The sequence below is a fragment of the Rhineura floridana genome, chromosome 11 (genome assembly GCF_030035675.1).
Source record: "Rhineura floridana isolate rRhiFlo1 chromosome 11, rRhiFlo1.hap2, whole genome shotgun sequence".
In the NCBI taxonomy this organism is placed as follows: Eukaryota; Metazoa; Chordata; class Lepidosauria; order Squamata; family Rhineuridae; genus Rhineura; species Rhineura floridana.
This window is the reverse complement of record NC_084490.1, coordinates 34,343,987-34,353,898: the sequence shown is the minus strand read 5'-3', so window position 1 is coordinate 34,353,898 and position 9,912 is coordinate 34,343,987. Positions and strand designations below refer to the sequence as shown.

The 9,912-nt window shown below is 39.1% G+C and overlaps 1 protein-coding gene across 1 annotated transcript; it reads right to left on the bottom strand.

Annotated features, from left to right (window-relative positions):
* Positions 1-345: 345 nt before the first annotated feature.
* On the bottom strand, positions 346-1,272 carry LOC133366154 (olfactory receptor 8S1-like). The gene has a single exon (XM_061588935.1). It carries the CDS (start codon positions 1,270-1,272, stop codon positions 346-348), a length of 927 nt encoding a protein of 308 aa, XP_061444919.1.
* Positions 1,273-9,912: the final 8,640 nt, after the last annotated feature.

Below are 9,912 nucleotides of genomic sequence, written 5' to 3'. Positions count from 1 at the left end.
ACAATTTGACTACATATCCTCAGAGATGTCATTATTCTCATTCAGAAAGAAAAATGACTGTCTCATATTTCCCTTCCAAAATGTTATCCCTTCCAGATTCCCCATTCATTAATTGCCCCCTTTCCCCCCATGAAAGTAAATTCTGTATTCCTTTTTATGTTTCACCTTATCTTTTATCATCTCTCTATTTTTAAGGGTGTACCTTGAGTGGTAAGAGAAGTATGACATTTTTATAATAAGGAGCTGCTCTCCTTTTATGTACTTAAGTTGGTTACTGACTATTTAAATAACCTTAACATCATAGTTTATTATCCTGTATATTTTTCTAGACAGTATAGCCTAACTTTATTTAAGAAACTTTCCAAACTTTTTTGCCAGAGCATTTTTGATATCCTTGTTTTTCAAGCTGTATATGATAGGGTTTAACATGGGAGTTATTATACTATACTGAATAGACACCACTTTGTCCAGATAGATCAGCGATTTTGAATTCGGCTTCACATACCGGATAAAAGCTGCAATGTAGAATAATCCCACCACAATGAGGTGGGAGCTGCAAGTGGAAAAGGCTTTACGCCTACCTTCTGCAGAGCGAATCTTCAGGATGGTGGAAATGATATGAACGTAAGAGATGAGGGTGAGGAGGAAGGGACTGAAACCAAAGACCAAAGCAGTTATAAGAAGAACAATGTAATTGGTGAGGGTCTGAGTGCAAGACAAGGCCAAGACTGAAGGAAGCTCACAGCTGTAGTTGTCCATAATATTGTTCTTGCAAAAATGCAAATTTAACAGTGGCAGGGCATTCACCAGTGAACACAAGAAACCCATAGCCCAGGCACCACTCACTAGATATCTGCAAATTTCTTTTTTCATGATTGTGGTATAATGCAATGGGTCACAGATAGCAGCGTATCGATCATAAGCCATTGCTGCAAGAATGAACACTTCCGCACAAGAAACCTGGAAAATGAAGAATATTTGTGCAATGCATCCTTCCAAGGAAATTGTTTTCTGTTTTCCTATGATGTTTTCCAACATCCTGGGAACAGTAACAGATGAATAGCAGATGTCAACAAAAGCTAAATGACTGAGAAAGAAGAACATGGGGTTCTGAAGGCTAGTCACAGTCCTGGTCACCAGCATGATTGCAGAGTTTCCTAACAGTGTTACCAAAAAAATCACCAGGAACAAGAAGAAGAAGATCACTTGTAGGTGTGGATCTCTAGACAGTCCCAAGAGTATAAATTCTGTTATTACAGTTTGATTTTCCATCTCAAGAAATGCAACAACTCTAACATCTGTACAAATGGAAAATGAATAGAATTTGTTCAATATGCAGTAAATTCTGAGCAATGGCTAATAAAAGCATCAATGTAGGTGGAGATCCTGGCTGCAATCCTAACCCAATTTTATAAGACTTATTTCTGAGTAGTGTTGGTGAGGGCTGCACTGTGTAATAAGGTGAGGAATGCCTGAAGAATAGCCAGGGTGTTTATTCATGAAATAATTGCACCTTTTGCAACACAAAAATAGTGTTGATGCACTCATATTTATAAGTAATCAAAGTTACTGGATTTTGGGAGGCATGTTAATTATAATGATGCGTGTGGGATAATCGACTGCCTTCAAGTCGATTCTGACTTATGACGACCCTATGAATAGGGTTTTCATGGTAAACGGTATTCAGAGGTGGTTTACCATTGAGGCTGAGAGGCACTACTGGCCCAAAGTCACCCAGTTTGCTTCATGTAAGGGAAAGCAAACTGCATGCAGAAAGCATTGTGCAAAATGTAGAGGTGAAAGGAAGATTCCATATTGGAATCAGTTCCATTCTAGATACAAGAATGTGTAATTCAGAACAACAGATAGAAGGTGTGGAGGGGAGAATTTTAGAGATATCACAACTTTTAAATATGAAGATAGGTTTCTGTGTATGAAAGGCAAAGTTCCAACAGCTGGGCTTTCTCCCAGCACAGATATTCAGAGTTTGGAAAGATTTATCCTGTTATATCTCTGCCTACCACTACGCTATGTAATATATATATTACAAACATTACATCAGCACACATTTAAGTTTTCAGAGTGAAATTTTGAGGCAAATTAGTAGGCTTTTGCATGAGCAAAATTTGAAGGGGATGGACAGGAGACATAAAAAGTCTTTTAATGACAATAGACAAACAGCTTTAACTGTAATTTAGACAGCAACTGAATCCCAGTCAACTCACTATCAAATTCTCTGAGAAGTGTATGTAAAGCGGAAACTTGTTTTTGAGAATTTAAGGGAGGGCAAAAGCTATGGAAACCAGTGGGGGGGGCAACGCTAAAATTCTGTTATTAGAATTAATAGTCAAACCTGTGTTCTGGCCAACAATTCACTGGTGACCTAACGATGTGCAACCCTTCTTCACTCTGAAGAATTCAGAAGGACACTCCTTAGTGAATGGGGAAGGGCCGTAGCTCAGTGGTAGAGCATCTGCCTTGCATGCAGGAGGTCCCAAGTTCAATCCCAGCTTCTCCAGGTAGGGCAGGGAGAAGCTCTTTCCTGAAACCCTGGAGAACCACTGCTAGTCACTATAAACAATACTGAGCCAGGTGGACCAAAAATCTAACTCAGTATAAGGCAGTTTCCTATGTTCCTAATTCTGATTGTTTGTTTGATTTCTTGTTTTCATGTGCAAGACACTGGAATCTTGAAGACAATAATGAGTATTTTCTTACATGGATATCCTGTCCTGGTTACTCTCTATCTGAGTCAGCTTCAAACATGCAGTCCACTGAATGAAGCCACCAGAAACAGATTGCTACTTACCCAATAGTGAATCCAGCCATGCAAGTGCTGCAACTCGATGTAGGTTGGATTAGAGTTGTATGAGAAGGACAGATCCATCCATTTTACAGTAATTCTGGGAACTGATTCTATGAAACAAATTTTGTGCAAAAAAGAGAAAAATTCAAAAGAAATACTCCTCATATATTATCTTGCTCATTGAGATAATGGCCAGAGAACCGGTGGCTGAATTTCACTTATCCCTGAACTTGCTGGCTGAGACTCATGGGAGCTGGAATCCAATAACATCTAAAAGTTCCCCACCCATACCATGAAATATTTGCTGGCCATCAATGTGCACACTGAAAGGAAATGTTTGAAATCAGGACCATCCCAAGCATTAGAAAGAAGAAAGTGGCCACTTTAGGCAATATGAGAGTTGGCCCATTCTTGATTTACCCTTGATTTATAGTAAATCTCATTTTTAGCCAACTCACATCAACAGTTTAAATAATCAGTTACCTTCCTTTGATTGAGACACATAAATGCCTTGAATAATTTGATAGGTTGTTCAGTCTCCATTCTGAGTACTGGAGAATTTTTTATTCAGCAAGACAGTATAGAAAGGGTGGTGCTGTGATGTCATATTTTTCTGGAATTTATCCCATGAAATTTCTTCTTCTATCTAAATTTCTCTAGAGATCCCTTTGCAGTGAAAGCCAACTTTGTTAATGTATCCTTCCAAGACAACATATTTATTATAGATTAAAAAATATATATACAGTCAGTTTAAGGGTTATAGATTCTTTTACACAGGTTTTCCTTACTCAGATCATTCCTTACTCTAGCCCATACTGTCTATTGTGACTTTCAATTAGGGGTGGGCATAATGGTCTTGATTGAGTACATGTCCCTTTTGGAGATGCTGACTGGCAAGACCTATCCTACTTCACATCTATGCTATAGTTTATAGAAAGCATCATTTTAAAAATCTGTATGCTTTTAACAATGTCTATTTTTTTAAGTACTTACTAGGTGACATGAGGGCTTTTCTAAAAACAACAATTTCAAGCAACTTGGAAGAAGTAGAATGCACAGTGTATGGCAAACTCATTGAAAATGCATTTTAAAATACCCAGGACGCAGAGACCCTACACATGTTCCCTCCCTACATGGATAATTGGGTAGAAAAAAATATGTCTGCCCCCTTTTAGTATGGGGTAGCCATACGTTTCTGTAAATGCCTCTTGTAGCTTTGTTGCATGGGGGAGGGGAATTGGATGTCCTTGTAGGTACAAAAGAGCAGCCATCTTTTGTTTATATGTTTACCAAAGCAGGAATGGTCCATCATAGACCACATTCACATCATTCATTTAGTCCACTATTATTGCACTTTGCACAGTCATGACTTCTCAAAAGAACCTTGAGAACTGTGGTTTGTGAAGAGTGTTGAGGACACTCCTATTCTCCTATTGATTGGAGAGCTACAATTGTCTGAGTGGTTTGACAGTCAGGTCTTCTTCTCAGAAAAATACCATTTGGAAAAACAAAATGACTACCTCAGGCAGCTGATTTGGGATATCATTAAAGGGATGACCATTGGTAGTTATTTATTTATTTATTTTTCTTAAGTACCAAAACAACTTACTTGGCCTTAGGTACTCAGTGCCTTGACTTGGAGTGGGTGTATATCCCGCTGTGTTTCAGACGGCAGAATGCCTTCAACTGCCACTGCCCATAATACGTACTGGATAGCTGTGTCACTCTTTCTCTGAATAATTATAGGGCAGTTGCGGCTAGGGGAGTATGAATACACCATTTTCCTCTTTTCATCACATGCAGCACTGCTTTTGTTCTGCTGCATTTTATCTTCTGCTCAAAACTGCATTATTTATCTTTCTCCCTGCTGTCACATTTACATAAATTTGATAAGTTATATTGTTAATACGTTGCTCCACCCGATTCATTTCAATGCAAAGGAAACATGATGCAAATGGGAGTGTGTGAACAATTACAAACATTTTCTGTACTGAAAGCAACAGTAACCATTAATATTGATTCATATTCATTGGATTGATTTCCATTCTGTACATAGGATGAACAAATGAACACCAGCACTTTCTGCTCCCATTTCTATTTTCATTGGATTTCTGTGACATCCCCAGTTGCAGCCAGGTAACCCTATGTTAAGTGTGAGAAAGATTAATCACATCCCTCCATTTAAGCAGAAATTGGTGGGGTAGGGGAAGCATGTGCAATGGCTTGTAGTCTGAAAATGGCTCCACAAATTGGCCTGCAGCTTCACAGTCTAAGAGGGGCACATTTGAGGATGGCCCATACAAATTGGTTGATAACCCCTGATAGTGCTTGACCCCATTCTATTGTCCTCTTCCCATTGTCCACCCTCATTTCTCCTCCTCTCCCCTGCCCCCCTTTTTTACTGTTTTTAAAAATAATTCCTTTCCATCGCAACAGCAGCAGCATCACTGGCATCTTCTTGGCCATCTCCAGCACCTGGGCTTCTCAGGACCTGGGTCTGAGAAAAGATGTTCTTCTTGAGTCAGGCATTCTGGGTGAAGTAGTTTGCAGCAGCAACTAGAAATTATACTGTCACGAGAGTGACTGTATACTATAGCCAGCATGGATTTTTCACATTCCACAATGTTAAATTGAAAATTCCCCCATATGATGAGGTACGTTACCAAATTTTTCCAAGCTACACAGGAAGTGTATTGGACTGTGAAAGACTAACCCAAATGGTATTTGCATTTTGACAAATTTGGAGAGCAGTACAATATTTCAGAGAGGAGGTCAAGTCTCCTACTCCCCTGGTGCATTCACTATAGCTGCCAATTTCCCTGCTTTTTAAAGTTTGATAGAAATATCTGTTGGCTATAGACATGTTCTTAAATAGCAAGGGTTTTTTTTGCCTATTACTGAATTTCTCTGATTTTGAATCTGGGAGGTAAGAAATGGGTTCCTTGCAACTTTTCTGATAATTGATTGTTTGCATGTGTTTTCAGTTCAGTGGGATTTACTCCTGTACAATCATGCTTAGGATAATGGAAACTGACTTGGAGAAGGGATGGGGGGGAGGTGTAAAGGAGAGAGAAGGGGAGGAAAGAAAGTGGAGTGGAGGTGGAGAGAGTGGGGAGGAGATTGGGTTGGTGGGCAATGTTCAGAGGGAAACCCCTTTCCTTTCCAGAATAAAATAATTGTGAACAGTATCATTGTGAACAGTATCATGAGAGTTACTAGGAGAGGCCTTATTCCCCTCCCAGAACTACAATTCCCAGAAGAGGGGCTGACTGTTGAACCACTCTGGCCACTGGGGCTCTGTCAGGGGAATAGGAGTCTACTAACATATCTTAACCCCTTCACAAACTACACTTTCCAGGATTTTTTTGGGAAGCTATGAGTGTCTAAAGTGAAATATATTCCCATAGCCAAAACTCTCTGAGTGGTTTACAACAATTAAAAACATTGGACATTAAAAATGAATATACAATTTTAAAAACCATACAAAGTTTTAAAGCATGAAACAGATGTCTGGCGTTGGTGTGGCCCACTGATTAGCCAAGCCAAATAGTTGTGAGTCTGGCTTTTAGAACACTTACAGTTGGTTCTCACTTAACATGCCCAATGTTATAATAGACTTCAATGTTAAATTTCTTAAATTAATTAAAAATCAGCTATGCATTTTTTAACTTTTAAACTGCAGAAGATGATGGTCACAGTATGTAGCAAGGTCAGTAATAGGATTACAGGTACTCTGTGAAAATGGTTGATTTTTAATTAATTTCAACATATTGTGAGAACACTGACAAAAAAAGTCCAAAATTTGTCTGGATTTTTTCTCTTGTTTTACACTTTGAACTCTAAATTCTCTCTGACTGTTTTATGTATTGCCATGAAAATGTAGAGGGTTGTTAAAAAATAATTTCTGAGTTCAGGATGATATATTTTGTATGGTTTTGTGTTTAAATTTGTTTATAGGAAGTAAGAACGGCATGAGAGTTATTTTCAATTTGACATTACAGAATGTGAAAAATCCATGCTGGCTATATTACAGAGCCACTCTTGTGGAGATATAACACCTTGTCTCTAAGCATGACTAGCCCTTTGAGAGATATGCCTTCTCTACATCTGTATAAACACCATAAGATGTCTGGACATCAAAGAAAATTAAATTGACCAAACAAGTTTTTTTGGGGGGATCATGGGCAATGATTACCTGTGTCTTTATGGATAATCATATGGATCCATTCATATGCATATTTTATTTATTTATTATTATTTATTTAATTAATTTGTATCCCGCCCTTCCTCCCAGCAGGAACCCAGGGTGGCAAACAAAGCACTAAAACACTTTGAAACATCATAAAAACAGATATTAAAATACATTAAAACAAAACAACATTAAAATATTAAAAAAACTTTAAAAAGGGGTTAAAACATTATTAAAAACATATTAAACAATTCTGACACAGATGCAGACTGGGATAGGTCTCAACTTAAAAGGCTTGTTGAAAGAGGAAAGTCTTCAAAAGGTGCCTAATATTCAAAGGGAGGGAATTCCACAGGGTAGGTACAAAGCGTAAGTGTGTTTTATATGTAGTAAAGTCTCAAAGATTGTCCCCAAGCAGATATAAATGGTCTGCTGTAATAGTTAAGTGTACATTTTGCCCTGTCTGTCTGTCTGTCTATCAAGCTTTAATGGTTGTAGAATATGTGGATACTCGAGTAGAAATATGTTTGCAAATTATGACGCAAAATGTCTCTAACTGCACCTCCTTGAATAATATGTGGATTTAAATATATGAAAATGTTTCTAACATTTTTATTTTTATATCAGGTACATTCAGAAATGAGTACTTTTCAATAAAATGTGTTTAGAAATGCATATCGAGAGAAAACATGCTCAGAATATGTTTAATACATATTTAAATGCACAGTTTGTCACAGATTAATGCAGAAATAGGATAAAATGGATTTAAGAAGGGAAATGATTTGGAATAGAGTGTCCCGCCCATTTTTATAGTCCCACATACCCTAACTATGCACTCCTACGTCAGGTTTCCTCATCAAAATCAGAGCTTGGAAAAGTTACTTTTTTGAACTACAGTTCCCATCAGCCCAATCCAGTGGCCATGCTGGCTGGGGCTGATGGGAGTTGCTGTTCAAAAATGCAACTTTTCCAAGCTCTGATCAAAATATACACAAAACCTCACAACCCAGCAACACTCATAACAAGGATGGAGAACTGGACTTCAGCTCACATTACCCCAACCAGTATGGCCAATTGTCAGCAGTTATCCACCATCTGAAGGGACATAGTTCTCCTTTCTTCACCTAATGTTCAGTGGAAGTTTAACTATGTGGCTGAAATCCTGGAGACAAGTCACAGGTTCTTGAATGCTTTCCTGGTTAGTAAGCTTCCTAGAGGCATTTGGCTGGTTGGCTTCTGGATAGATTAAGAGTACAAGACTGAATGGAAGCAACAGGCTTTCCCAAGAACCCAAACTATTTGCAGTGAGTGGGATGCAAGCCATGAATACTAAATTCATTTGCCACTCCTTTCCCCCCATATATGTCCATTTTATATAAAAAAAATTAGTGAAATAGAAAATAAATGACTTATTTATTTATTATTTTATTTATATCCCGCCTGAACTCCCAGCAGTAGCCCAGGGTGGCAAACAAAAGCACCAACACTCCTCTAAAACATCATAAAATACATTAAAACAACTTTAAAAACATTTCCTTAAAACCTTTGAAGACATCTTTAAAAAAAGGTTAAAAAACATACTACATATTTTTTTTTTAAAAAAAGGTTTAAAAACATTAAAAAGCAATTCCAACACAGAAGCAGACTGGGATAAGTTCTCAACCTAAAAGGCTTGTTGAAAGAAGAAGGTCTTCAATAGGCACCAAAAAGATAATAGAGATGGCACCTGTCTAATATTTAAGGGTAGGGAGTTCCACAGGGTAGGTGCCGCCACATTAAAGGTAAGTTTCCTATGTTGTGCAGAATGGATGTCCTGATAAGATGGCATCTGCAGGAGGCCCTCACCTGCACAGCACAGTGATCGACTGGGTATATAAGGGATAAGAGGCTTTTTCAGGTATCCTGGTCCCAAGCTGTATAGGGCTTTGTACACCAAACTAGAACATTGAAATTGGTCCGGTAGCAAATGGGTAGCCCATAGAATTATTTCAGCAGCGGGGTGAGATGTTGGTGATAACCTGCCCCAGTGAACAGTCTTTTTGCCACATTTTGCACCAGCTGCAGCTTCCATGCCAACCTCAAGGGCACCCCAGATAGAGCACATTACACTAATCCAGGCTAGAGGTTACCAGTGTGTGGACAAAAGTGGTCAGGCTATCCGGGTCCAGAAATGGACACAGCTGTTTTATCAGCCAAAGCTGCTAAAAGGCATTCCTAGCCACTGAGGTCACGTGGGCCTGTCGCGACAAAGTTGGATCCAGGAGCACCCCCAGACTATGGACCTGCTCTTTCAGAGGGAGTACAACCCCATCCAAAGCAGGCAAATGACCAATTATCTGAACTCGTGAACCACCAACCCATAGCGCCTCCATCTTGCTAGGATTCAGACTCAGATTATTGGCCCTCATCCAGCCCACCACCGAGTCTAGGTAGCAATTCAGGACTTGCATGGTCTCTCCTGATTCAAATGTGACAGAGAAATAGAGCTGGGTATCATCAGCGTACTGCTGACACCTTGCCCCAAATCTCCTGATGACCTACCTAGGGCTTCATATAGATGTTAAACAGCATGTGGGACAACATGGTATCCTAAGGTACCCCACAACACAACTGCAGGGGGTTGAAGGACAATCACAAAAATACTATTCTCTGAAAACGACCCTGGAGATAGGATTGGAACCACTGTGAAACAGTGCCTCCGATACCCATCTCACCAAGTTGGCACAGAAGGATACCATGGTCAATGGTATCAAAAGCCACTGAGATATCAAGTAAGAATAACAGGGTCACACTCTCCCTGTCCTTCTCCCGATAAAGGTCATCCATCAGGGCGACAAAGGCCGATTCAGTCCCATAAACAGGCCTGAACCCAGATTGGAATAGATTAAGATAATCTGTTTCATCCAAGAGTACTTGC

What these genes read in the sequence shown, in the direction of transcription:
- LOC133366154 (XM_061588935.1), bottom strand. Translation starts at nt 1,272, where the DNA reads ATGGAAAATCAAACTGTAATAACAGAATTTATACTCTTGGGACTGTCT.